The 24,672-nt window shown below is 38.8% G+C and overlaps 4 protein-coding genes across 14 annotated transcripts; 2 read left to right on the plus strand and 2 right to left on the minus strand.

Moving 5' to 3' along the window:
- Positions 1 to 1,384: 1,384 nt before the first annotated feature.
- LOC147933580 (uncharacterized) lies at positions 1,385 to 4,347 on the plus strand. Its single transcript, XM_087472089.1, has 2 exons — positions 1,385 to 1,962; positions 2,047 to 4,347. Exon 2 carries the CDS (start codon positions 2,052 to 2,054, stop codon positions 4,017 to 4,019), a length of 1,968 nt encoding a protein of 655 aa, XP_087328215.1. The 5' UTR covers positions 1,385 to 1,962; positions 2,047 to 2,051; the 3' UTR covers positions 4,020 to 4,347.
- A 574-nt stretch (positions 4,348 to 4,921) lies between these two features.
- LOC147933581 (uncharacterized) lies at positions 4,922 to 8,192 on the plus strand. The gene is made up of 6 exons (XM_087470980.1): positions 4,922 to 5,857; positions 5,981 to 6,112; positions 6,261 to 6,345; positions 7,009 to 7,151; positions 7,233 to 7,421; positions 7,515 to 8,192. The coding sequence occupies exons 1-6, from the start codon at positions 4,922 to 4,924 to the stop codon at positions 8,190 to 8,192; spliced, it is 2,163 nt and encodes a 720-aa protein (XP_087327106.1).
- A 282-nt stretch (positions 8,193 to 8,474) lies between these two features.
- LOC104721362 (uncharacterized) lies at positions 8,475 to 10,716 on the minus strand. Its single transcript, XM_010439323.3, has 7 exons — positions 10,510 to 10,716; positions 10,316 to 10,412; positions 10,027 to 10,165; positions 9,727 to 9,809; positions 9,444 to 9,578; positions 9,260 to 9,364; positions 8,475 to 8,806 (listed from the first exon to the last, which is right to left on the minus strand). The coding sequence occupies exons 1-7, from the start codon at positions 10,593 to 10,595 to the stop codon at positions 8,681 to 8,683; spliced, it is 771 nt and encodes a 256-aa protein (XP_010437625.1). The 5' UTR covers positions 10,596 to 10,716; the 3' UTR covers positions 8,475 to 8,680.
- Positions 10,717 to 11,188: 472 nt separating this feature from the next.
- On the minus strand, positions 11,189 to 24,368 carry LOC104721363 (uncharacterized). 11 transcript variants are annotated; one of them, XM_087475509.1, is made up of 58 exons: positions 24,115 to 24,368; positions 23,821 to 23,966; positions 23,533 to 23,715; positions 23,351 to 23,449; positions 23,213 to 23,278; positions 23,083 to 23,129; positions 22,893 to 22,973; positions 22,594 to 22,772; positions 22,407 to 22,520; positions 22,249 to 22,295; positions 22,061 to 22,148; positions 21,946 to 21,982; positions 21,769 to 21,820; positions 21,559 to 21,609; positions 21,436 to 21,482; positions 21,249 to 21,341; positions 21,094 to 21,148; positions 20,885 to 20,989; positions 20,658 to 20,776; positions 20,394 to 20,516; positions 20,134 to 20,303; positions 19,935 to 20,017; positions 19,726 to 19,839; positions 19,565 to 19,609; positions 19,238 to 19,331; positions 19,038 to 19,156; positions 18,874 to 18,942; positions 18,551 to 18,743; positions 18,096 to 18,191; positions 17,646 to 17,942; positions 17,449 to 17,533; positions 17,219 to 17,346; positions 16,994 to 17,112; positions 16,819 to 16,916; positions 16,482 to 16,627; positions 16,284 to 16,396; positions 16,024 to 16,105; positions 15,781 to 15,913; positions 15,553 to 15,694; positions 15,239 to 15,397; positions 15,082 to 15,146; positions 14,928 to 14,980; positions 14,748 to 14,829; positions 14,472 to 14,533; positions 14,335 to 14,381; positions 14,163 to 14,230; positions 13,906 to 14,041; positions 13,655 to 13,820; positions 13,438 to 13,569; positions 13,233 to 13,341; positions 13,085 to 13,157; positions 12,918 to 12,993; positions 12,752 to 12,831; positions 12,458 to 12,561; positions 12,273 to 12,330; positions 11,970 to 12,042; positions 11,676 to 11,806; positions 11,189 to 11,570 (listed from the first exon to the last, which is right to left on the minus strand). In XM_087475509.1, exons 13-18 carry the CDS (start codon positions 21,791 to 21,793, stop codon positions 20,955 to 20,957), a joined length of 306 nt encoding a protein of 101 aa, XP_087331635.1. In that variant the 5' UTR covers positions 21,794 to 21,820; positions 21,946 to 21,982; positions 22,061 to 22,148; positions 22,249 to 22,295; positions 22,407 to 22,520; positions 22,594 to 22,772; positions 22,893 to 22,973; positions 23,083 to 23,129; positions 23,213 to 23,278; positions 23,351 to 23,449; positions 23,533 to 23,715; positions 23,821 to 23,966; positions 24,115 to 24,368; the 3' UTR covers positions 11,189 to 11,570; positions 11,676 to 11,806; positions 11,970 to 12,042; positions 12,273 to 12,330; positions 12,458 to 12,561; positions 12,752 to 12,831; positions 12,918 to 12,993; positions 13,085 to 13,157; positions 13,233 to 13,341; positions 13,438 to 13,569; positions 13,655 to 13,820; positions 13,906 to 14,041; positions 14,163 to 14,230; positions 14,335 to 14,381; positions 14,472 to 14,533; positions 14,748 to 14,829; positions 14,928 to 14,980; positions 15,082 to 15,146; positions 15,239 to 15,397; positions 15,553 to 15,694; positions 15,781 to 15,913; positions 16,024 to 16,105; positions 16,284 to 16,396; positions 16,482 to 16,627; positions 16,819 to 16,916; positions 16,994 to 17,112; positions 17,219 to 17,346; positions 17,449 to 17,533; positions 17,646 to 17,942; positions 18,096 to 18,191; positions 18,551 to 18,743; positions 18,874 to 18,942; positions 19,038 to 19,156; positions 19,238 to 19,331; positions 19,565 to 19,609; positions 19,726 to 19,839; positions 19,935 to 20,017; positions 20,134 to 20,303; positions 20,394 to 20,516; positions 20,658 to 20,776; positions 20,885 to 20,954. The 11 variants fall into 11 exon arrangements, with proteins under 11 accessions (XP_087331635.1, XP_087331637.1, XP_087331638.1 ...); XM_087475508.1 differs by having other exon boundaries at positions 11,270 to 11,570; positions 17,646 to 17,741; positions 17,818 to 17,942; positions 18,096 to 18,743; positions 22,412 to 22,520; XM_087475507.1 differs by having other exon boundaries at positions 11,270 to 11,570; positions 12,720 to 12,831; positions 17,646 to 17,741; ... (1 more) ...; positions 18,096 to 18,743; positions 22,412 to 22,520.
- Between the last annotated feature and the right edge of the window lie 304 nt (positions 24,369 to 24,672).

Here is a 24,672-nt window from a genome sequence, read left to right on the forward strand (position 1 = left end):
CAATCAAACTCCTATTTTTGACTATCTTGTTTAGGCTCACTTTCAGAAGATATGGAAGAGTCTTCACTGGTTATCAGAAATCAATCTCTATAAAAATGTCTAACTTTGAACATTCAACGTGGTTGAATGTTCCACATGCCTAAATCCTTCTAGATCAGAAACAGATCTTAACAGTTGGAATGACGTTCAATTCAGCATTTATTAGTATTTCTCATTCCATGTTAGGGAGAAGACAACTGAACACGAAGCTCAATATTTTTTGGCAATAAGCTTAACAGCTAGTGGGGAGCTACTAAAAGGCAATTAAAACAGAGAAGAAAACATAAACCCTTAAGTAAAGATTCTTGAATCAGCAGTACTGACCTTTCTTAAGATATAGAAGAAATAGTGGAAGCCATCACCATAGTGTTGTATTTCATGGACCAAGAATACTTGGGATCCTTAAACAAAGGACGCCTGAAATGCGGCTGCATGACAAAAAAAAAAGAGTCTTTTAGAGCTAGTAATTGAGTGAATGCAAAGTGTATGATCTCAGAAAAGGAAAGGAAAGAGCTTCGACATCAACTTTTGCCGAGAAGAGGCGGTGGTGGGGAGGAGAGTGTTGCCGCTCTGGATGGATCTGTCGTACGAATAGCAAAGAAAACGGAAGAAAGAAGAAGAAAGAAAAAGTCAATCGACATAATTACCTTTGTGTGTGTAAGAACATCAATAAGGTTCTCTAGTCCAGTGGTTAAGTAGTTGCTCTATTGTCCTTATTGGTGATGGGATCGAATACCAGTTTTAACGTTGACTTTATTTTTCTGCCAGTTGACTTGAGGATGTGCTTTTTTTGGTCTAGTCAATCAAAGTTAACCAAAATGAATGATTATTGCATCATTACTGTAAATAGAGGAATATTCTGACTAAATACATCATCAAAGATAAAGAAAAAAATATTTAATTTGATAAAATTTGGTTTTCATAGATCTAAAACCTAACTTGAATAATTTCTAGAGATTTCCTCAGTGTAATACTGTTTCTTGTACCAGCTATGTTGAGTGTATGGATCTGGGATATATCTAACTGAAATAGCTGCAACATGAGCTTGTAATAGAATCTCATAATTCATCAAAGTCATGCTAACTAAATATATAAAGATAGAAAATTTTCATAGTGTTACTCCAAAAATATACAAATAAACACGCATTTTTGACTATTATTTAATTTCTCTTTTTTTTTTCCAGTGTATTCACCAATTAGAGTTGATTTGAATATTTGGTTTTGGATTTATTTATTTTTCTAAGTTTTGGAAAATTATTAGTATTATACTACTATATTATTAGTCAATGTAAGAAATACTTTTAATCTGTTTGCAAAAAACTAAGACGGAAGTAAAATAAACTCTGGTTTCTCAACCAATTTATTAGGGAGAAAACAAAAAATATGATAGAGGCGACGGCGAATCTAGGTTTTTGAATGTTCTCCAGTGTAATCGCGTCGGATTGGTTTCGGGTTCGTGCGGTCCTCGGGATATCTAATTCGTCTTCTCTATCTTGCCTCTTTTGGCATGTAAGGATACGAATCAATGGTTTTAGCGGAGACGATTTAATCTTCATTTGGAATTATGGTGTTAATTTGGTATTTTGGATCGCTTTGGATAAGCGGGTTCGGGATCGAGGGATTCGATCGACTTTAGTGAGCCTCGTGGTTGAGATATTCCAAATCTCTCACTCCATGCGATCTGTTTGGTCTTCCAGATCTACTATTAACGACGATGGCGGAGGCTTGATTTGTGTCAGAATTGTGAAATCATATGGTGTTAATTCGGTTATTTGATTCTTTTGGGATAAGCGGATTCGGGGTCGAGGGATTCGATCGGCTTTAATGGGCCTCGTGACTGAGATATTCCAAATCTCTCATTCATTGCGATCTATCTGGTCTGCCCGATCTGCTATTAACGGTGATGGCAGAGGCTGGATTTGGGTAAGATTTTTGAACTCAATTCGAACCAAATTGAGGATTGATTGCAAGGGAGAATATCAAGGGTTCGCTCCTTTTATTTGACAGGATTAATGATGATATCGGATTCTCTTTTGATTCTGGTGTATCACAAGAATTTCGTTAGCCTTTTCTGCTTCGAAAACAAACAGAGGATACGATTGGAAGATACTAACGCAAGGGAGATTTTGGTTATTATTCTGGTGCTGGCATATCAAGTGGCTATCATTTGCCATTTATGTTTCAAATCAGTAGGATTAATAGCTTATTTGACTTGGAATGTTTGGGACTATATAAAGGACCGTGTTGTAGCCATTACTACTCATCACAACTTTCTCTATTTCCTTGTTTCAGTTCTCGGTTTCCTTGCTATATTTTCCGAGAGTTCTCTTTCCTTGTCTGGTTGGTGTGTTCGAGTCTGGGTGGTGAGTTTCATCATGTCTCAGAGTGCTTTACTGGGGAAGAATGTGGAGAACAAGAATGATGAGGGTATAGCTCCTAAGTGCAGAATCAAAATCCCATATTTTGATAACTCAGCTTTGATAGCGGGATACTCAAAAACAATGGTGGGTCGCTGTATGAATCCCAGGGTGCAAGATATGAAATCTTTGCTGATCATGCTTCCAAAGTTTTGGCATGTGGAAGGAAGAGTTGTGGGAGCTGACTTAGGGATTGGGAAGTTTCAGTTTGATTTTGACAATGAAGATGATATCTTGGAGGCACTACAGATGGGTCCATTTCATTCCGATGGTTGGATGGTGTCCATGGTGCGTTGGAGTCCAATAGTGGATCCTGCCTACCCTTCGGACTTAACCTTTTGGGTCAGGGTTTTGGATGTCCCATTTCAGTTATGGGCTGAACCAACCTTCCGCAGTATTGGTTCAGAGCTTGTTCGGGTGGAGACGGTGGATATTGATGGCGGGAGAGTGAAAGTAACAGTAAATGGTTTTAAGCCCTTGTGCTTTGATACAATGATCGAGTTTTATAACGGCGAAAAGACCATTGTCAACCTTCGTTATGAGCGTCTTCATGGCTGCTGTAAGAAGTGCTCCAGCCTATGTCATGATTTGGATCATTGCCCATTGTGGGCTACCAACAAGATTACTCTGGCTTTGCATGATCCAGTGGAGGATGTTTCAGTTCGTCCGCTACAGAGTTACAAAGGAGCTGTCATGAATGACAGGAATAAGGGAAAAGGTAAGGAGGTGGAGAGTCGAGGATCATCTCAGCCCAGTCAGCGTCCACCTAAGGGAAAACATGATGGAGGGGCAAAGCGTCGGTCTTCAAGGGAAATGGGTGAACCTTCATCTAAACCCCGCTGGTCCAACAACTCTGTGCAGTTTAATGATCACTGCCACAGGGCTAGACCTACCACGAACGTTGCACCACCCTTGGGTGTAGCTCCAATGGAGGAGTTGGAACAGGGACAAATCCTGGATCAGGTTGAGAAAGTGGCGGTCCAGATTGCAACTTTTGGGGTTCCACCATTGAAGCGGGTTCAGAGACCCCTCTTCCAGGAACCAGAGTCAGATTCATACTCTAGTATGGAAAAAGAAGTGACTTTGGTAGATGCAGGGTCATCAGTTCCGGGTGCTGGTTTGGCTTCACAATTCACTGACTCCGATGCTATGCAATCTGCTTCAACCGAAGTGACCCATGGTGAAACTCTGGTACCAAAAAATGCGATAGGTCCGATAATGGCTCCGCAGGACTCAATAGCAGCAGGGAAAATTTCGGAGGAGAGCACTGATCAGCTGATGGAGGAGGCCGAGAAAGAGGTTGAGGACAAAACGGTTGGTGATCCAGAGCAGCAGGCTGATGGATACATGGATGATTCGGTGGAAGAGCCTACTTTGGATCCTGCCAGCGGATTCAGGGAATGGTCCCATGGATACGAAAATCGACACAGATACAACTCTTGTTGTGGCTCCACAAGTGGAGAAGGCCAACAAGGTGAAGCCTCCTTTGGCTCTCAAAGGCGCTGCTTCCGGGAAGTTGAGTGTGTACTTGCGTACAACACCAAGGAAACGCCCTGTCCCTAAAGAAGCTGAGGAAGGAGCAAACCCAAGGAACCAGGAACAGGAGAAGGGCCCAACTGGTGGAGCAAAGCCACCCAAATCAACCATGGATAAATGAAGATTTTAAGTTGGAATTGTCAAGGACTCGGGAATAAAGCAACTATTGGGTATCTCAGGGATTTGTGGGGGAAGCATAGACCTGATTTTTTATTTTTATCTGAAACTAGGCAACCTTTATCTGTCTTAGAGCCTTTTGTTGGTCATTTTGGTTTTTCAAATTTAAAAACGGTTGATCGTATCTGATGTAGTGGCGGTTTGGCCTTATTTTCTAATAATATTTATGATGTTTCTATTTTATTTGAGTCAAATCACTTGATTGATCTGGAACTTACTTATAAAGGTCATGTTATTTATTTTACCTTTATTTATGGTGACCCGGTTCCAACGAACCGAGATATTGTGTGGGAACGGTTAACATGGATTGGCTTATCTCGAGATTCCCCTTGGTTTCTTATAGGTGATTTTAATGAGTTAAAAGGAAACCACGAAAAGCGAGGCGGAAAGCTCCGTCATGCATCTTCTTTTGTGAGTTTTAACACAATGATTCGGGATTGTGGATTACTAGAGTTTCTTGCGGTTGGAGATAGCTTGTCTTAGCGTGGTTGGCGGGATAAGAAGCCAATTCGTTGTCGTCTTGACAGAGCTCTAGCCAATGAGAAGCTCCATGACTTATTTAGGGATGCGTTTACAGAGTATTTACCGATGATAGCCTCGGACCATAAACCGGTTTTAGCTTCTCGAGAGGATAAAGTCCGGCAAGGGAGGAGCGTTTTTCGGTTTGACCGACGAAGGATTGAGAAAGAGGCTTCTTTGGAGCCATATCAGAGGGTTGGGTCTATGGGGAGACAGGGGTAACTGGGAATTTAATGGACAAAATAATAAAGTGTCGCCAAGCAATTTCCCGATGGCAGAAAGCGCAGGCCCCGTTTGGCTGGGAAATGATTGAGGACTTAAAATCTCACTTAGCAATTGCCCAGGCGGATGACTCTGTTTCTGTGGAGGTTATTTCGGAATTGAATTGGAAGTTGCGTGAAGCCTATTGGGATGAAGAGATCTACTGGTATCAGAAAAGCCGGAGTAGGTGGATGCGTTTCGGGGATCAAAATACAAGTTACTTTCATGCCCAGGCTAAATTAAGAAGAGCTAAAAATCGTATTGTCGGGCTGGATGATGAGTTCGGACGTTGGACCACGGAGGAGACTCAGGTGCAGGATATTACAGTTTCTTATTTTCAAGAGGTTTTCACATCCACAGATCCCTCAGATACTGAGGAATCGTTGGGAGAAATAAGCACGTCTATCACGGGTGAGATTAATGAGACACTGACTCAACCAGTCACAGAACAGGAAATCAAAGAGGCTCTGTTTATGATGCATCCTGATAAAGCTCCTGGACCGGACGGTATGACGGCCCTTTTTTATCAGCGTGCTTGGGACACGGTTAAGGCTGATCTAACGCTTTCAGTAGATTCCTTCTTTCAGGATGATAGCTTTGACAAACGCCTAAATAGGACAAATATTTGTCTTATTCCAAAAGTGGATAAACCAACCCGAATGTCTGAATGGGGCCCAATTAGTTTATGTAACGTTGGGTACAAGATTATTTCGAAGATCTTATGCCAACGAATACGTAAGATTTTGCCAGTATTGATTTCTGAGACACAATCGGTGTTTGTAGAAGGACGTTTGATCTCAGATAATACTTTGATTGCTCAGGAGATGTTTCACGGACTCCGCACCAACCCTTCATGTAAGGGTAAGTTCATGGCCATCAAAACTGATATGAGCAAGGCTTATGATAGGGTAGAATGGTCTTTTGTTGAACATTTAATGCGGAAATTTGGCTTTTGTGACAAATGGATTTCCTGGATCATGTGGTGCGTGACATTAGTTGAATATAGTGTCCTATTAAATGGTCAATCATAGGGATCCATAATTCCATCTAGAGGGCTCCGTCAGGGAGACCCCTTGTCACCTTATCTTTTTATCCTTTGTACTGAGGTCCTTATTGCAAATCTACGAAAAGCGGAAAGGTCTAAACTTATTACGGGTATTAAGGTCTCCACTGCTTGTCCGGCGATCTCTCATTTATTGTTTGCAGATGACAGTCTGTTTTTCTATCGGGCTACGAAGGAGCAATGTAAAGTTATTTTGGGGATTCTCAGACAATATGAACGGATTTCTGGACAGCGGATAAACTTTTCAGAAATCTTCGGTTCAATTTGGACATACAGTAGATGCGGATGTACGTGGGGATTTAAAAGGCATTTTGGGTATTACCACTTTGGGTGGTATGAGCTAATACTTGGGAATCCCGGAAAGTCTTGGTGGGTCGAATACCAAAATATTTTCCTTCGTCGAGGATCGGTTGCAAAAACGAGCTGGTGGATGGCCGGCTAGGTTACTGTTTCGGGGAGGGAAAGAGGTCATGATCAAATCGGTTGCAACCGCTGTTCCTACCTTTGTTATGTCCTGTTTTCGAATCTCGAAAATAGTTACACGGAAACTTACTATTGCAATCTCCAACTTCTGGTGGAGTTCTTCAGGGGAAACACGGGGTTTACATTGGATCGCTTGGGACAGGTTGTGTGTTGATAAAAGGGAGGGAGGCTTGGGCTTTAGGTGTCTGGATGATTTTAATACCGCATTGCTGGTAAGCAACTATGGCGGTTGATTTCTGTCCCAAATTCTTTATTTGCAAAGGTTTTCAAAGGACGATATTATAGGCATTTTGATCCATTGGATCCAATTAAATCTTATTCTACATCTTATGGATGGCGAAGTATGATTTCTGCTCGCTCTCTGGTGAACAAAGGACTCATTAAACGGGTCGGATCTGGGGCTTCCATTTCAGTATGGTCTGACCCCTGGATTCCTGCTTAATCCCCGAGACCAGCATTGCATTCAGGATCGCCAATCTATCCAACGCTTAGAGTTGAAACTTTCATTGACAGGACTTCACATTCCTGGAACTTGGCGTTGCTTTCGGCTTTTTTTCGAGCCGGAGGATGTAGCCCTTATATCTGCTTTACCCCTTGGCAATCTTACTACTCCGGATAGCTTGGGTTGGCATTTGACAAAAACCGGTGTTTATACTGTTAAATCAGGATATCAAGCTTTGCGCCAAAAACCGGAGAGTGATTCCCCTGTTTTCGGCCCTACTATTATTCCTCTATAGGCATTTGTCTGGCAGATTCGGTGTCCACCGAAGCTCAGACACTTTTTGTGGCAAGCTATTACGGGTTATATGGCGACAACAGCTAATCTACGACGTCATGGACTAAGTTGTGACATGGAATGTGCGATTTGTGGAGGGGAGGAGGAGACAGTCAACCATGCTCTCTTCTTATGTCCTCTAGCTCGGCAGGTTTGGGGTTTGTCCCACTTCCTGATATCTTCGGGTTGCTTTCCCTCGAACTCTGTCTATGATAATATGGACTCATTATTTTGGAGGTTTCAGGACATTCCTTCGGTAGAAGTGTTTCCGTGGATTTTATGGTATATTTGGAAGGCTCGCAATGATAAATTATTTAGCAATTTGGACTCCAATCCGGTAGCAATCTTACGGATAGCGGAAGAGGAATCAAAGCTTTGGTCCTCAGCTCAGGAAGAACCCCTAGGATCTTTCCCTCAGAGTGACTCTCGACCCCTATCCAGGTTTATGTCTCAGACTTGTGATGCGGTTGACGGTTATGGGTCTAGTCATCGATGCTTTGTAGATGGATCTTGGAAGGTGACTGACCAGTTTATGGGTAGAGGATGGTATTGCATTTCTCCTGAGGGAGAATCTCCCGCTATGGGTGCATCTAATTCCCGCCGTAGCTTGTCACCTCTCCATGCAGAAGTGGAAGCCCTAATCTGGGCAATGAGATGTATGATTGGTGCGGATAATGAGAAAGTAGTTTTTCTCACAGACTGTTCTGATTTGGTGAAGATGGTTTCTTCGCCTTCTGAGTGGCCTACTTTCAAGACATATCTGGACGCGATTGAAGAAGATAAGGATGAATTCCTTTCATTCTCTGTTGTTCAGATTCCCAGATCACAAAATGGTAGTGCGGATAAGCTGGCGCGTAGAGCTAGAGTGGAGTTACTTCCAATTAACTATGTGAACAATTTTTCGTCTAATTGGTTCGTTTGAGCTAATTTTTGTACTCTGCTCGCAAAAAAAAAAAAAAAAAAAGACGGAAGTAAAATTAAAATCTACTATGAATTTGTATTTTTTATGATTGTTTAACTTTCAGTTCAGATTTGTTTTTCAATCAAATAGTATATTCTTTAATCTGATTCTGACGTTTTGAAATTCAAACTGCGATTGTGGTTCACTGTTTCGTAAACTTTATAATTTTTTTCTTACATCATTTAAAACAAATACAATGAAACATGAGTCAGTTGAAAAACCTAAACATGATTAAGATACATGTTTCAGTGTACTTGTGTGTTTAATTGATTTTAGAGCAAATTTACAAAAAGTCTGAACCCATTGTCCAAAACTGAGAAAGAAAACTAATACACTGCATAACCCACTTTTAACGTCCACACTTTGTATACACTCAGTTTGATCATATTCTTTGGAAATAATGATTCCAAAATTACAGCAACAACAACTAATCTGACATTTTTCTTGTCCTAATCCTCGTCATCATCGAAGCGTGTCCTGAAGAGGTAGTCTTCGCCTTCAAGTTCATCTTGATATAGTGATATTAATGGATCTTTGCATTTCTCATTTTCTTTCTCATCATTGCATCTTTTTCCCTGACCCAAAAAATGTCGAGTTTTCAGAACTCTTAAGAATCTCATCACAAGTTTCATTTATTTATGAGAAGGTCAATCAAACTCCTACTTTTGATTGACTATCTATCTTGTTTAGGCTCACTTTCAGAAGATATGGAAGAGTCTTCACTGGTTAATAGCTTAACAGAATTCAATCACTATAGAAATGCCTAACTTTGAACACTAAACTTGGTTGAAAGTAGCATCCTAAATCTTTTTAGATCAGAATCAGATCTTAACATTCATTTTGGTTGGAATCCGGGAATGAGTGTTAGGAAGAAGACAACTGAACACCAAGCTCAATTTTTTTGGTAATAAGCAAGACTTGTTATTAACATCTAGTGGGGATTTCTAAAGAGCTACTAAAAGGCAATTAAAAAAGAGAAGAAAATACATAAACCCTTAAGTAAAGATTCTTGAATCAGCAGTACTGACCTTTCTTAAGATATAGAAGAAATAGTGGAAGCCATCGCCAAAAGTGTTGTATTCCATGGACCAAGAATACTTGGGATCCTTAAACAAAGGACGCCTGAAATGCGGCTGCATGACCAAAAAAAAAGAGTCTTTGTAATTGAGTGAATGCGAAGTGTATGAACTCAGATATACGCTGATATAATACCTGGCCAAAAGTAATGGAAATGAAAATCCCATCTGGTTTCAAAACCCGGTGAACTCCATCGAGAGTTGCCATGACTTTGCTAACAGTTTCAGGACGGGGATTCCATGGATCACCAGCATCCACAAAGAGTACATCCTTCACAAAACCAATTACAAAAAAAAAAAGAGCAATTCATGAGCATTTTCTCGTCAAAATTCAAGATTATATACACATTGGAACCACATTTACAAATCCTAAGTCCTAACAAACAATGGATGAAAAGGAAATTTGAGCAGGTTTTTACCATGGTCCCTTTCTCAATAACCACATCAAAAGACTCGCTGTTAAATGGGAGGTCTAGCATGTCAGCTTGCACCACTTTTATTTCTGAATATAGCAAAGTCTCAAGTCAAAATATTAAACACGTCGAGAGTAAGATCAAATGAACTTCTACTTTCTAGGTAGCAAAACAGAGCATCAGAGACTAATGAAGTTCTCAGTTTTACAAAGACTTAAAGTATGCCAATTGCCAACTATAGTAGTACTTGGTTACGTTAATGCCTATGTGAACTAATCAAAACAAATTATAATCAAAGCAAAATACCTTTGTAACCTTTTGATAGCAACCGATCCAGCATCTTCTCTACCGCAACAGAAGATAAATCAATGCAGGTAATATCAACAATCCCATCTTTATACAACTCCTCACACAACTGAGAGTTCCCACATCCCAGTTCCAAAACCTTCATTACAATTCACAATAACAAGGGCATACTCAAAATTACATTTTTCTTTTGGGAATATAAACTGAACTACTGAAGCTAAGGGTCTGGACAACCATCAAATCAAGAAGGTTAACAAAAGAGAGATAGAGTAAGAGATGGTAGGTGTACGGAAGAAGAGGTTTTGATGTTGGATTTGATGAGATGCTGGAAATGAGAGTAGTCTTTGAACCATTCGTAGTGTTCCTCAGAAGAGAACCTCTCGTCCCTGCATTTTTCAAGACATTCAGGAACACAAGAAAAGAGAGAGAGAGAGAGAAGGATAGAGATTGTTCGACTTCTAGGTGAATGCAATTTGATCATACCAGTAGTGAGGGTCGAGGTAGGTCAGAGCTGAAGGACGACCGACGGAATTAGGATCCGAATTATGAGTGTCGGATCTATTCTCCATAGCTGAGGACTTGGTTGATTGAATTCTCCTTATCAGCTACTCAGACATAAAACCCTAAACCCCTTTCATCACTAATCAATTGGAAAAAACAAAACAGAAAAAAAAATTGTGTTAACTAACTTGCTTAAATCAATTGACATTTGGATCTTTTGCATAAAAAGGCTTATAATATATGGGCCTATTAAAAACGGGCGCATTTCTCAAGCCCATGTGAAACTATGTATTTTTTTTATTTTAACAAGGTTTTAAAATAAAACAGGATTAGTTGTCTTTTTTGGAGTGTTTTATTTTAATGTGTTGATTCTTTCCACTGCAGGACTGCAGGGAAACTAGTGTTAACAACGTAGCTAGGTATCAAAGGCATCACAAGGCAAAAGTTAGATGATGCATTATGACCAAATCTTCTTCTTGCTCTGTAAGTAATCACAAAGTCCAATGTTTTCCAAAATTAAGAATTGCGTAGACTGTGTAGTAATCTCTCAATTCAAGAAATTTCATTGGAGTTTCTTTGATTTGAGGTTTGATAAAATTTTAAATTGGTTTTAAGGAATGAATCAGAAGAGCGATAAAAAAGTATGGGAGTGGAAAACAGAAGCTGAGAAGCATGAGGAGAATGATTTTGCCTCAATGCATGGAAACATATAGCTAGCTCTCAAGCTAGATGATGCAAGGTGAGCCAAAATTTTCAGCATGATTCACTCCGTACATTACTGCATAACTGACGCTTTTATGAGTCTGCATTTTCTTAAAGAACTGAAAGGAATACACAACCGGCTGGTGGGTGGTTTAGACTGAGACGGGACTTAGATGGTAAGTATGTTGTCAGGAAGGTAATGTGTGAGTTGGTTGAAAACACAAATAATTTATTGCGCACATTTTTTTAATTCTATGAACTTGACGCAACAAATATGTATTTTTGCAGGAAGTGATTGATGATGGCTTACAAACTCAGCACTCCCCCATATGTAAAACAACCTGCAAAACGAAGAAGAAACTTACTTACTTAGGGACGCATTATTTAAGAAGTATAACAGAGCAAAGAGGTATGAACATAATAAAAAGTAACTGAGAGAGATAGACCAAATCCTAGATGAAAATTCCACAAGTATGAATTCAGAGGCCGGGGGAGCGATGATCACATAACAAACTTGCTTTCAAAACACATTTTTGGCAACTGTGACAAGTGATCTGATCCACAGCAGCAGAACTTCCTACAACAAGACCATGCAAAAGAAAAATAGACTACAATTTCAAAATTATTAGTTGAACATCATAAGTTTAGCAGTTTATAAGAGCCATTTTTGTAACTCTTAACTGGTAGTTTAGAAGATTCAATCAGGAGATAAATAAGAGGGGTAATCTGATTAGCCTAACCATTGCGTGGCCCAGCTAAACCATTTAATTCAGCTGCAGATGGAAGATATGGATCCGAAAGTGCATTCCCAACCTTCATGAAGAAACATAGTAAGCCAAAAACAGAATCATCAGAAATGTATCTAAAAAACATTTGGATCGGAGTACAAAGTACAAACCAAACAATCATGTATCAAAGATAAAAACAATCACGTTCACGTCCACCAAATATTGTAACTTATACTCACTGTCTGAAAATCAGGTCAGTGACCATTTTATGAGATGAAAAAGAATGTGAGAAAACCAGGATGAAATCTAACGTACCCATTCTGTAAAGATATTGGGATTATGCTCCTCATGGCCTAAAGAACCAGGCATGGTGCTGCTGCAAGTAAACCAACAAAATTAGAAGGAGAATGTGTATTCATGTTCAAAGCACCAGGAAAAGTGTAAAATTCATTCCTCTAACCTCTGAAATTATTCTAGAAGCATAGGAAAAAATAGTTTACCCGGCATCTGAGTAAATCCAGAGCTTAAGGCTCTTTCTGTGAACATAATCCGCAGGCGCTTTAGTACCAGAAGGGAAAGCTGACTTCGTTAGCACCAGACTTCCCTGTAAAACAGAGTTGAGGAAGGTAATGTCAAGTAAAACTGCAGAACAAGAAATGAAACCAGGACTCAAAAACAAGTGTCACGAGCAAGTTCAGCCCATCAACCATCTGAGGAACAATATAAACTCATAAATCAGATAAAACTGTTCTATCATATTACCTTATGCCATGTCTAAGGACTAAGGAGCTGACCTCGCATAAAAGGAGTAATGAACAAAAGATGCTATATATATATGCTCCACAATGGCAGAAAAATGGGATTTTGTAGAAACCTGGAGAAACAAAACGATATCCAGTTAGGATGTTAAGACATGATAATCTCAAGATGATTTTATGGAACCAAAAGCTGGTCACTTACTTGGGAATCTTGGTTACTATTGCTCATGTAAGGGAAGAAGCAAAGTCCAACTCCAAAGGACTGATTTGATGAGTACCTTCAAAGCAAAAAACACTTAATTTGAGGCATCAAAATAAATCTTGTGAACAATTAAAACTAGTTGTGCTTAAAACAACAAAATTCAATACCTTAGAAGCTTCAGCTGGTATGATCTGAAACACTCTTTCTCTCAACGTGTAATCCCAATGAACTGTCTTCGTTCTGTAAATTAAGAGACAAAAATGTAATCAAGGTACTTGTTAAAAAGATATGAGAGCAGAAAATAGTTAATCTCACCTGGTGAAAGTAAGCATCTCCTTTCGATCTTCTGCATCAAATACGTCCTTCAGGTGTCCTGTGGATATACACGGATGGGCTCCCAACCAGTCAAGCCTCTGTTTCCACTCTACATCATACAAAGTTCTATTCGTTAATAACAGTACAAATGATTTAGAGACATAAGTTTTGACAACAATAGTCTTATAGATAGACAGAACCTCACCTGTAATCATAGCAAGAGATTAACATAGTTGAACAGGACCATAGCTGATCTCACGTAAGAGGAGTAATTACCAAAAGATGCTATAATCCCAAGATGCTCCACAATGGCATAGAGATGGTATTTCGTAGGAACCTGAGGAAACAAAATAATAACCAATTAGGATGTTAAGACAAGGAAATCTCAAGATTATTTTTTATGGAACCAGAAGGTCACTTACTTGGGAATCTTGGTTACTGCTCAGGTAAGGGGAGAAAGTCGAAGCCCAACTCCAAAGGGAACTCCACACATGTTTGGATATATCTTCTTCATAGTATGTCCATCATTAAAAAGGAGAAAAAAACGTACTCAGTTGCTGTTCGAAGAAGCTCATATGCCATGTCCGTCTGTAAAACAAAAGAGCACATACTATAAATTTTTCAAAAAATCACAAACAAATGAGAATGCAATGAACAGATGAAGAATGGTTACCTGTTAGACGTTTGGCAAGTTTAGTCTCTGAGCAAGTTGTGTAGCTACTAGCTAGCTATTAGTGGACTTGCCAACAGAAGCTGATCCGCAAACAGGTGTGACAAGAGGCACTCTCTTTGATGATGAAATCTGCAAACTAGACATCGAGAGGGAACATAGTAAGTAGAGATCTGCTGTGTTGTTTCCAAGATATATTTTAACATGAAAAATATTAATAGTGAGAAAAGATTAAATAATACGTAGCGTAATATTATTACTTTGTCATCATGTTGTGATTAAGTAATGTACTCTTCCCCACATGTAACCACGTCAGGCCATAAGCAAGCTGCAAAATGAAAATCATCATCAGAATACTTCAAAAACAATATTAATTCACAAGACATGTCTTAAAATAGAGTTTCTATCAAAGATGTGAAGTATGCTCTGCACCTTAAAACAAATAATTGGTTTGGTTTCCAAAATCAGACTGAGACGACCTGCAAAGAGCAGAGTTATGTTACAAACGAACACAACGAAAGCAAGTAAAATTGAATCGATGATAAGACAGAGGATGAGTTGTGACATACACATCAGGAAGACTGTTGTCAATAACCACTAATGCAAGCAACAAGAGACAATGATCCCATTCCTGAAAAAACACACACACAGAAGTTACCATCCATACGATCAATCAAAGCCATATCACAGATCAATCATAGCATATATAGTCCACAAAATTTAAATCAACAAAACAAAAAACAACAAGTAATTCAATTTTAAAAACCCAAAATGAAAATTCAGAAGTAGAGGAGGAAACGAGTGACAAAATTTCAAGAAAAAAAAAAAAAAAAGAGAGAACAAACCGTAGGAGGAGTGAAGATTCAGAAGCAGTGTAGGAGCGAGCGATGATGATCTCAGATCATAGACTTTGCTTTCAAACCAAACCTGCAAAGAGACGAAGAAACCTTACTCAGGGAATAACAGAGCGAAGAGTAAAGATTAGATGGGGGCATGAATTGATAGAGAGAGAGAGACTGACTGACCAAACCCTAGAAGAAGAACTCTCCACAAGTCGGAATTGCTTCTAAAACACACCCTGCAAAGAGAAGAAGAAACAAAAATCAGCAAACAAAGCGTTCCCTTGGGTTTGGTTTTCAGTTAATGCTTTATGAAGTTCACATAGTGTAATCTTATTGCCTCCTTTGTGTGCAGGGTGAGCCAGGTCAATATACATATCCAGCTATAATCATGCATGAATTCTCCTGTAGATATCATAAATGTCAGTGTAATTTGACAGAAAGTAAGAAACAATCCATCAAAAACTATCCACAGTAATTAATTTGACAAAGCATACCTGCTGCTTCTTTAGGTAACAAGGTATTTTAAAGCAGACCATTGTCTTTCCAACTCCTTGGAGCGCAGCCAACAAAATTACTTAAGGACATGAGTTAGCAAAGTGTAGCTCAGATACTACTCCTCCAGCCGTGAATCTCACTAGCTCATCATGTACAATCTGCAGCATAGCCATGATAAGCCACCCTTCCATAGTATTGAAAAAGTGAAACAACTATAAAAACCGCAGTATTGAAAAAGTGAAACAACTATAAAAACCGCCAAGAGGATTCTAATTTGAGCTCAAGGGTAATTAAAAAACAGAAAAAATGGAACCTTGGCCTTTGAGTTTGCTCTTCAAGCAACCTCCTTCCTTGAGTCCACCAGTCAACAGAACAAGCATCTGGGCTCTTCAGTCTTTACTAGGCTCTTCAGTCGTCACTAGGCTCCTTGAGTATCTTCCATGGCCAGCATGCACCTACCAGAAAGAGACATGTGCAAACAGATCATACATAGTCGGATCCATAAGAAAAGAAAACAGATGAAAGATTCAAAGAAAAAAACCTTTTAGTTTTTAATGTAGCAACAATCATATAATGGAGAGGCAAAATCCTCCTCCTTGGCTGGCCAAGAGAAAAGCGGCAGCTTTGAATGGCTTCAAGGCATGAATCTCATCAAACATCCATGGAAATATCACCTATATAAATCAAAGATTCCAAAATACTTAAAAGCAGGGTGAACCAGTCATCCTAGCACCAAGCTATGAGCAATTAACAATATAATTAAAAAATAACTCGAAACCTGTACCTCTCCAGTGAAGAGTAAATGCTGAATTTTTTTGAGTGCTCTATACTTGGCTCCTTGTGTATCCTCCATGGCCAACATGCACCTACGAGAAAGAGAAATGATATTACAAAGGGCACATTGTCGGATCCATAAGAAAGGAAAAACAGAGAATAAGTTTGGCTAGGAAAACAAGTAGAGAAGCAAAGTATGAAATAAGAAAGACGTTGAGGGAAGGAAACATAAAAACCTGTAAGATAGAAAACAAAGAATAAAAATGGAACCTTGGCCTTTGAGTTTGGCTCTGCATCCTCCTACCACGAGTCCACCAGTAAACAGAACAAACTCCTGGGCTCTTCACTTGGCTCCTTGTGTATCCTCCATGGCCAGCATGCACCTACGAGAAAGAGACATGTTATTTCAAAGGGCACATTGTCGGATCCATAAGAAATCAAAACGAAAAGCAAAGTTGGAAGGCAAACCATGGAGAAGAGAGAGAAGCTGAGTTGCTGGTAGAGGAAGCAAGAAGGTGTGATCAAGAACATGTAGCAGACACCTTAGTTCTGGCTTCATGTCGGATCCGTAAGAAACAGACCTTAGTTCTGGCTTTATATAAGGAACATCTCACCTATCAAAACAAAGCAGTGATGACTAAGTGCATGTCTGTAAGTAATACACGTTCTGCTTAAATCAGGCATTGTTGATTCACCCAGTCTACCTGCAATTAGCAATTGAATGAGACGACTTAAAAGAAGAATGCTACAAAAGGAAAAATCATGATTCGGTAAAACTGATACATTATCAAAGAGTAGAAGAAACCTGTCATTAACTTGCGGATCAGAGAAGAACTTGGATCTGAGTTGTAGCCTCCAGGTATAGAGGGAAGGAACAAATATTGAGAAATTGCCATCATGGCCCTGCAAAAGAATATATATTATCATTTTTTCAGAATGTTTCGAATTTTCTTGACAAATGTAAAATACAAACAGTGTACCTGCATGCAGCTTCTCGTCCAGTCAGTCATGGCATCAAGTCATCAACAACTAGTCAACTTCTGTGGGATACGAACTGAGTCAAATACATCATCTTCCTGGTTAGAACACGAACACAGACCTGTTTTATTTCACCAAAAAAGAAAGAAACAAACCCGTTAAAGAGCGAAAACTCGACTCACTCTATAAAAGCGGCGAAGGGAAAGACAAAAGAACAATTTGATTACCTTTTTAATCGACCAGTTAGTGATACTGTAACAACGCCGGCGACCGTTTTTATGTTCTGAATCGACTTGGTCCTCCCAAAAAGTGTGAGTAATTGCCCTTCAGGTTGGAACACGAACACCACACACACCTGTTTCACCCCAAAAGAAGAAAAAAAAAAGAAAAGAAACAAGACCATTATTTAAGATTTGTATATACCTTCTTAATGAGTTTGAATGATGTTGTTACTTACAGTTAGAACGCCAGGCGACTGACAAGAAAAAAACAGAGTCGAATAAACCATCGTCAGTCGGGGTTGGAACACAGGAACACAACACCTGTTTCGTTTCACCCAAAAGAAAGAAACAAACCCCATTAAAGAGCAAAAACTCGACTCACTTTTATAAAGCAAAAGCGGAATAGGAAACACAAAAGACCAATTTTGATTACCTTTTTGATCCATTAGTTTTGATGTTGTTTTACCGTAAGAACGCCGGCGACTGCTTCATCGTCCTTAAGGTTGGAACACGAACACAAAAACGATACCTCCAGCAAAAAACATTCACCACGAAAATCAAAATCGATTCATCTTAGGGTTTTAGAAGGAAACACGAAACGATACCTCTGACTTCTCTCTCTCTCTCTCTCTCTCTCTCTCTCTCTCTCGCTCTCGCTCGTCGCCATTATAATCGAACCCTCTCTCTCGCTCGCTCCCTGTCTATCTCACTCTTTCTGGTTGGAACAGACCTGTTTCGCCCAAAAAGAAACAAACCCATTAATTAAGAGTAAACCCATTACACAAAAAAAAAGCGAAACTCTTGATTTCAGAAAGCAAAAACATTCACCACGAAAATCAAAATCGATTCACCTTAGGTTAAAGAAGGAAACACGAAACGATACCTTCTCTGACTTCTTGATGTCTGTTTCCTCTCTTTCCCTCGTCGCCATTATAATCGAACTCTCTTTCTCGCTTTCGCTCTCTATCGCTCGCTCTCTCTCAAAAAGCCAAGTGAAGAGCGTAATAAAAGTTTTTATAAACAGTCAAACAGATAAACAAAAGGACATAACCCTAACGCAAAAAGGAAATCCTTTTTAATATTATATAAAAAAGGAGATTACTATTTAAAAAAGGAAATACGAATTAAAATAAACAACCTAACGGAAAAAAAGAAAAAAAGGAAATCACTATAATAAAAAGGAACATTACTAACTAATTTTGCCACTGGACTTCTGTACTTGGGCCTCACTAGTCCTAATTTTATGCCACTGGGCATAACAATCGAACTCCTCCTTGTCTCTGTTCTAAACTTCTAATAATAACACTCAGACGACTTATTACATCTCTACGAGTCTACCTGAATACAGCAGCGAAGTTCAATTCTCAAATTTTAAAGAAGATTCATTTAGGGTATTTCTAGGGGACGAAATAGCCAGATGCAATGCAAGCACAAGTAAGCCTCGAGTAAAAGATTTTGCAGACTTGTCGCTCGGCGATTCATCTCATTTTGCAGAAGCTTGTTCATGGCATACGCAATTTTTCTTTGTCTCCTGTGATACAAAACAAGAAAAAAAAAACAGTAAATCAGTTTTAATAAATTAAAATTAAAGATACTGTCCCATTACAGAACGAGAAAAACAAAAGAGTTACGATCAGTTTTAGTAAACCAATTAAACTGACCTCATGTAAGCATCCACTAGATCAACAACTTCTGCTACCTCTCTCTTCAAGGTGAAAGCATCCACTTAACTGTACCCAAAAAAAAAAACAATAATCTGAAGTTCACACAAGAAACATAGTTCAGGCTACCAAGAAATTTCTGAGATTAGGCCGAGGATTGTCACCTGTGACACAACTGTAGCAGGTCTCAGATTTGCAAAGACTTTTAAGAGCTGCACGAAGCTGGAGTAACCCCTTCTCAGGCCTCAGATGCTTTTCACTGTTCTCCGACTTGTACCCTAAACTGTACCAACATGAAAATATGAGACACTGTATTTCCCTAAATAAAAATTTAGAGCAATTAACATAAGATGAGAAGATAGACCCCTCCAATGGCTCCAAGAGCATTGCATCTGATTGATGGTATAATCCGGAAAGGAAACTCCCAAAGCGGCTCTTCCAATGGGCATCTCCTGATACTGAGCACAGACGCAATGTCTTAAACATATCAGTAGCAGAGATTAAAACCAAATAAACCCTACCCACGATTCTACATCCTTTCTTCATAATCAGAAACAAGAATGCAATTGAGCAACTCCTACATTAACCAGACGTCAAATACTTTTCCAGCAAAATTAAAAGTCTAGTAAATGCGAAAACAATGATACCTCACTTGCAGAATAGGACTCAGTACAAAAGCAAACTTCCTCACCTTGTTCATTTGTGGTAAAACCCCGAGGATGCGCATTGTAAATACCTATATTCAACAAAGAAAGACACAAACTTTGACAATTTGATAATCACAACAAATGGAAAAATTATAAACATGATCAAGAACAAATATATATTTCTGTGTTAACACTTAATACTGACCTCCAGTAAGCTCCCGGATGATCATAAGCAGTGATCTGCCTAAAAGAGATACTGTACTTGTGGTAACACTGTTATCGGTCTTAAATTGACAAATACTTCAAGAGCCACACGAACCTGCAACAGAAATCCTAATTTCAGATGAATCCAAAATACAAATATGGTCTGGTCAAGAAAAAGAATTAAGAATGAAAGTTCCAGTTATACCATACCATCCAACAGCTCTGAGAAGAACATCATTTGATTGCTTTGCCCTGAACCTTCTTCGTCCTTAAAACCATAGCATTTCACTGATCTGCAAAATATAGAATTAGAACTGAAATCAAAACAACCAGCCTAAGTGAAAAAAAAAATCACAGTCACATTCCCATCTAAAACTGAAACAATAAAAAAAGAGCAAATTCGACTCACTTTTTAATGGAAGCGGACAAGCAAAAGATGAGGTGATGAGTCAAAGACCAAGACCGATCTTACTTTTTAAAATCAGTTTGATGTTGTTAGTGTTACTGTATGAACGGCGGCGACCGTTTTATGTTCCGAGTCAAATAAATCATCACCAGGTGGGACGCAAACATAAACCTCTTTCAGCCAAAAGAAACAAATAAACCGATTAAAAAGCAAATTCGACTCACTTTTATGGAAGTGGACAAGGGAAGAAATACCAATGTTACCTTTTAATCAGTTGGATGTTGTTAGTGTAAGAACGCTGGCGACCGTTTATGTTCTGTATCTACTTCATCCTTAAATCTTGAGTCATTAAATCATCGTCTTGGTTGGAAAACACGAACACACACCTGTTACACCCAGAAGAAAGAAACAAACACACTATTTAATATTCCCATATAATACGAAAGTAAAACTCTTATGTTAAAACAAAAAAACATTCACACGAAAATTAAATCGATTCATAGGTTTAGAAGAAAACGAGAAGATACCTATGACTTGTTCAGGTCTGCTTGCTCTCGTCACCACTAGAATCGGCCGCTCTCTTGGTCTGAACTGAAGAAATCTTGAAATAGGTCCCAAAAACTCAACAGTAAATCCAATCTTAAACCTATAGTTGATGAAGAAAAAATGAGTCCTTGTACATTAATATAAAACAGATCCATCAAGCTATAAGTTTGTTCTAAAGTGATGATAATCTCTGATGGAGGGTATTTACCTTGAATTCTGGCAGATGTTGTGAACTTCTTTGTGGTGCAGGCAAAAGCTGGAGCTATGGAGTGAAGGGCTCATTTTGAGGAAGGAGCTGAATAAACATCTTCAACTATTGGCAAGAAAGAAAACAAAAAAAAAAGTAAGTTAGAATCGATTATAAGATTTCATGGAAACATAATTGCAAGGAAAAAGAGAATAAAGATTGATGCTTACATTCACCATCATCTGCCTGATTATAATCGTCGTCATCATCATTGAAGTCTTGATTCTAAAAAAACAAACATTTAAGAAGATCAATGTTTTAAAGCAACTTGAGAAGAAGAATCACAATGTTGCATTCCACCATTAATTCGGAAAATAAGTGGAACCTGATCATAATCTCCGTAATCAGATTCTCCTCCCTCTGATTCTTCAACTTCTTCATCATCTTCTCCTTCTTCTTTCTCTTCCTTTCCTTCAGTCTAACCAAACACAACTCAAAAACGTTATTGTGTCTGTGAAGAGCTGAAAAAACAATTTAACTGCAACCTGTCTTTTTTTTTTTGTTTTTTATACCTTATACTTAGCTTCAAGCTTTTCAAACACATCCAAGTTATGAAAACCTGCAAAATAAAACATAAACCTGAAATTCTTGTTTAACTGTTGATAAGAACAAGAAACAAATAACACACAATGTACCTGCTTCTTGACTCCATTTAGCTCTCTTCACAGGCCGTGCTCTTCGAGTATCTGAAATTGGATTACAGTTTATAAATTGACAAATAAAGCAGAATCTGCGTTTTAAAGAACCTTGCTGACTTAAAGATTGGCAAATTAATGTGGACTAGAAAGGAAGACGTATTGAGTCAAGGACACCTATGACAAGAAGTATTAGTTTGATATTGTTACCTTTTAGGTCCTGAATCTTCTTCATTCTTCAAACCCATAGCATATCACCCATCTGCACAAAAACAGAGAATTAGAGGAAGCTTTCGTAATATAATTTTCTAAGTCTGAAATATAACAACCAGCCTTAGTGAAAAAAAAAAATCTGAGATTATACTAAACAATGTTTTTTTTTCATACCTTATACTGTACTTAGCTTCAAACTTTTCAAGCAAACCTGCAAAACGAAACATAAACCTGAGGTTCTTGTTACACTGTTGGTTAAAAAAAAAGAAATAAATAAAACACAATATACCTGCTTCTGGACTCCATTTAGCTCGGTAAAATCAAGGGTTTTGCTTTGAATTATGGCGCCTTGTCGGCGAGTTCCACTTCAGTAGTACCTTGTTGTTCAACAAAAAAAAAGGATAATTGGTTGAGGGAGATAGATAAACTTGAAAGAGAACAAAATAAAGAAAAGCAGAGGATTTTGAGATGACTTACAGAGAAGAGGGCTTTTACCATCATTTGGGTCCACGATTCAGCATCATCTAGAGAAGCACAAGCAGGGAAAACAAAACCAAAGAAATTCTCAGTCTCACATATGGATGGGGAATTGAAGTGAATGTATTGAGTGATTGTGAGTAATGAGTCTGACTTGCCTGACCTGACGATTGAGCTTCTTCTCTCTACCAAAAGAAATAAGTAGTTCCTTACAAGTCACAACACCAGGATCACTAGTCATGACAGAATTGGAACTAGCAGGAAGCCTATCACTGAAAAAGAAAGAAAACCAATAATGTAAGAAAGATAATACGGTAATTAAGGTTTGTTTTCTAAACTACATACCTGGGGGGCAGATGCGGTCTCTTATCATTGGCATTTTAAAAGCTTCGATTAACAACATGATAGAAGCTAAGAAGACGAGGATAGATAAAGATCAATTGGGATCAAAGTGCTCAACTAAGAGAAACCGGCTAGATCTTCAGAGACACCTCCTTTAGAGTTTGCGATACATAGATCACATCCTGGGAAAATAAACAACCAAAGCAGACATCACCGTCAAGTTAATAGAAAATGTGGCCAATGAATAAGTTGTGTATTTTCAACAAAACCACACATCACCGTCCTGACAACAACAAACTTACAAGATAAGTCCTCTCCCTCTCAGTGCTAAAAAATATGAGCCATCGTCCTAACTGATCATAGACTTCGCTTTCAAAACACACCTGCAAAGAGACGAAGAAACCTTACTTAGGGAATAACAGAGCGAAGAGTAAAGATTAGATGGGGGAATGAATTGAGAGAGAGAGAGAGAGAGAGAGAGAGAAACCAAACCCTAGAAGAAGAACTCTCCACAAGTCGGATTGCTTCGAGAACACACCCTGCAAGAGACGAAGAAACAAAAATCAGGGAAACGTTAAGAAGAAGAAGAAGAATATCAGAGCGAAGAGATTAAAAAAGCTACCGATACGATCTGGAAACACTCTTTCTCTCAATCTGTAATCCTCATGAACCGTCTTCGTTCTGTAAACTAAGGGACAAAACTGTAATCAAGGCACTTGTTAAAAAGATATGAGAGCTAGAAAAAGAAAATTAATCTCACCTGGTGACAGTAAACACCTCCTCTCAATCTTGTGCATCAAATACGTCCTTGTGGATAGACACGGATGGGCTCCCAAGCAGTCAAGCCTCTGTTTCCACTCTACATCAAACAAAGAAGTATTCGTTAATAGCAATAAAAATAAGTTTTGGCAACATTAGTCTTATAGCTGGAGAGAACCTCACCTGTAAGGATAGCAAGAGATTAACATAGTTGATCAGTATGATCTATATTTATGGCCCACGACCTCAGCTGGCATCATGGAGAGAAAGCATGCAACAGTCAACAGACCCAAAGAAGTTAATTTGGGGGAAGCTCCTGTGGAGACTCTGAACTAGTTCTCCTCCATGGATTGATTTGATGAGTACCTTCAAAGCAAAAAAAAAAACAAACAGACTTTTAGAGGCATCAAAATTAAATCTTGTGAACAATCAATACTAGTAATTGTGCTTAAAAGAGCAAAATCCGGTTACCTTTTAAAAGCTTCAGGTGGTACGATCTGAGACTTTGCTCTGTCCTGAAGTCGCCTTAAGTAAGGGTTTACTCTCTCTCTCTAACCCTAAAAAAGAAGCTCGTCCTCCACTGGGATCTTCACCGGAGCGCACAAACAAAACACCACCTGCAGGAAAATTGTCGATTCCGTTACATTCTCGCGCAATTGAAACACACAAAAAAAAAACCCTAATTACAAAAACCCTAATTACGAGTGTTATTCGATTCGACGATAGAGGAATTGAAAGGAAATCGAAGAAGAAGAAGAAACATACCAAAGGAAGGAAGGAAGGAAGGAAGGAAGAGAGAGAGGTCCGATGGTGATTGATTTCTCCAGGGCGAGTGACCCATCGGAGAAGAATGAAACCCCCTCTCTCTGTGACTCATCCTTCATGAGCTTTATGCCTTCGCCGTCGTCCATCGGCGAGATCACTCTTTGCCCTCTTTCAAAAAACTCAGTGACTTCTTCTCACGCAGTGAACATCAACACAACTCTTGACGCTCCACTCTATTTATAGAAACGTTCTTCGAGTCGGCAAAAAGGAAATATAATTAGGAAATAAAAACAAAAGGAAATTGGAGAAAATTAAAAAAAACAAAAAACATACGGCCCATTGGTTTATAGGCCCAATTTTGTTATTTGTCGGTGGTTCTAATGTTTTTAAAGTTTTTAACCCTCGGAATACGTACGTATCTATGTTTGAGGAGAGACTCTTGGTCGGATCAGAGTCTTCACTTCTACTAGTCAAGCAATCCCGGTTTGGTAAACCGGTAAATTTTGTAAGGAACCGAGTAAAAAAATAAAACCAACATTGACAATTTTCTACTTGGGC

The sequence above is a fragment of the Camelina sativa genome, chromosome 11 (genome assembly GCF_030686135.1).
Source record: "Camelina sativa cultivar CO46 ecotype springtype chromosome 11, ASM3068613v1".
In the NCBI taxonomy this organism is placed as follows: Eukaryota; Viridiplantae; Streptophyta; class Magnoliopsida; order Brassicales; family Brassicaceae; genus Camelina; species Camelina sativa.

Coding starts and splice junctions, on each gene's coding strand:
- LOC147933580 (XM_087472089.1), top strand. CDS start 2,052: ATGATGATATCGGATTCTCTTTTGATTCTGGTGTATCACAAGAATTTC.
- LOC104721362 (XM_010439323.3), bottom strand. CDS start 10,595: ATGGAGAATAGATCCGACACTCATAATTCGGATCCTAATTCCGTCGGT. Junction 10,413..10,509: donor TACCTCGACCCTCACTACTG/GTATGATCAAAT, acceptor TGAAAAATGCAG/GGACGAGAGGTTCTCTTCTG. Junction 9,579..9,726: donor TTATTGAGAAAGGGACCATG/GTAAAAACCTGC, acceptor GGTTTTGTGAAG/GATGTACTCTTTGTGGATGC.
- LOC147933581 (XM_087470980.1), top strand. CDS start 4,922: ATGGACAAAATAATAAAGTGTCGCCAAGCAATTTCCCGATGGCAGAAA. Junction 6,113..6,260: donor AACTTATTACGGGTATTAAG/GTCTCCACTGCT, acceptor TAAACTTTTCAG/AAATCTTCGGTTCAATTTGG. Junction 7,152..7,232: donor CAAAAACCGGTGTTTATACT/GTTAAATCAGGA, acceptor ATTCCTCTATAG/GCATTTGTCTGGCAGATTCG.
- LOC104721363 (XM_087475503.1), bottom strand. CDS start 16,544: ATGTTCTTGATCACACCTTCTTGCTTCCTCTACCAGCAACTCAGCTTC. Junction 16,106..16,283: donor AGCCAAACTCAAAGGCCAAG/GTTCCATTTTTA, acceptor TCTTTCTCGTAG/GTGCATGTTGGCCATGGAGG. Junction 15,914..16,023: donor ATTTACTCTTCACTGGAGAG/GTACAGGTTTCG, acceptor TGATTTATATAG/GTGATATTTCCATGGATGTT.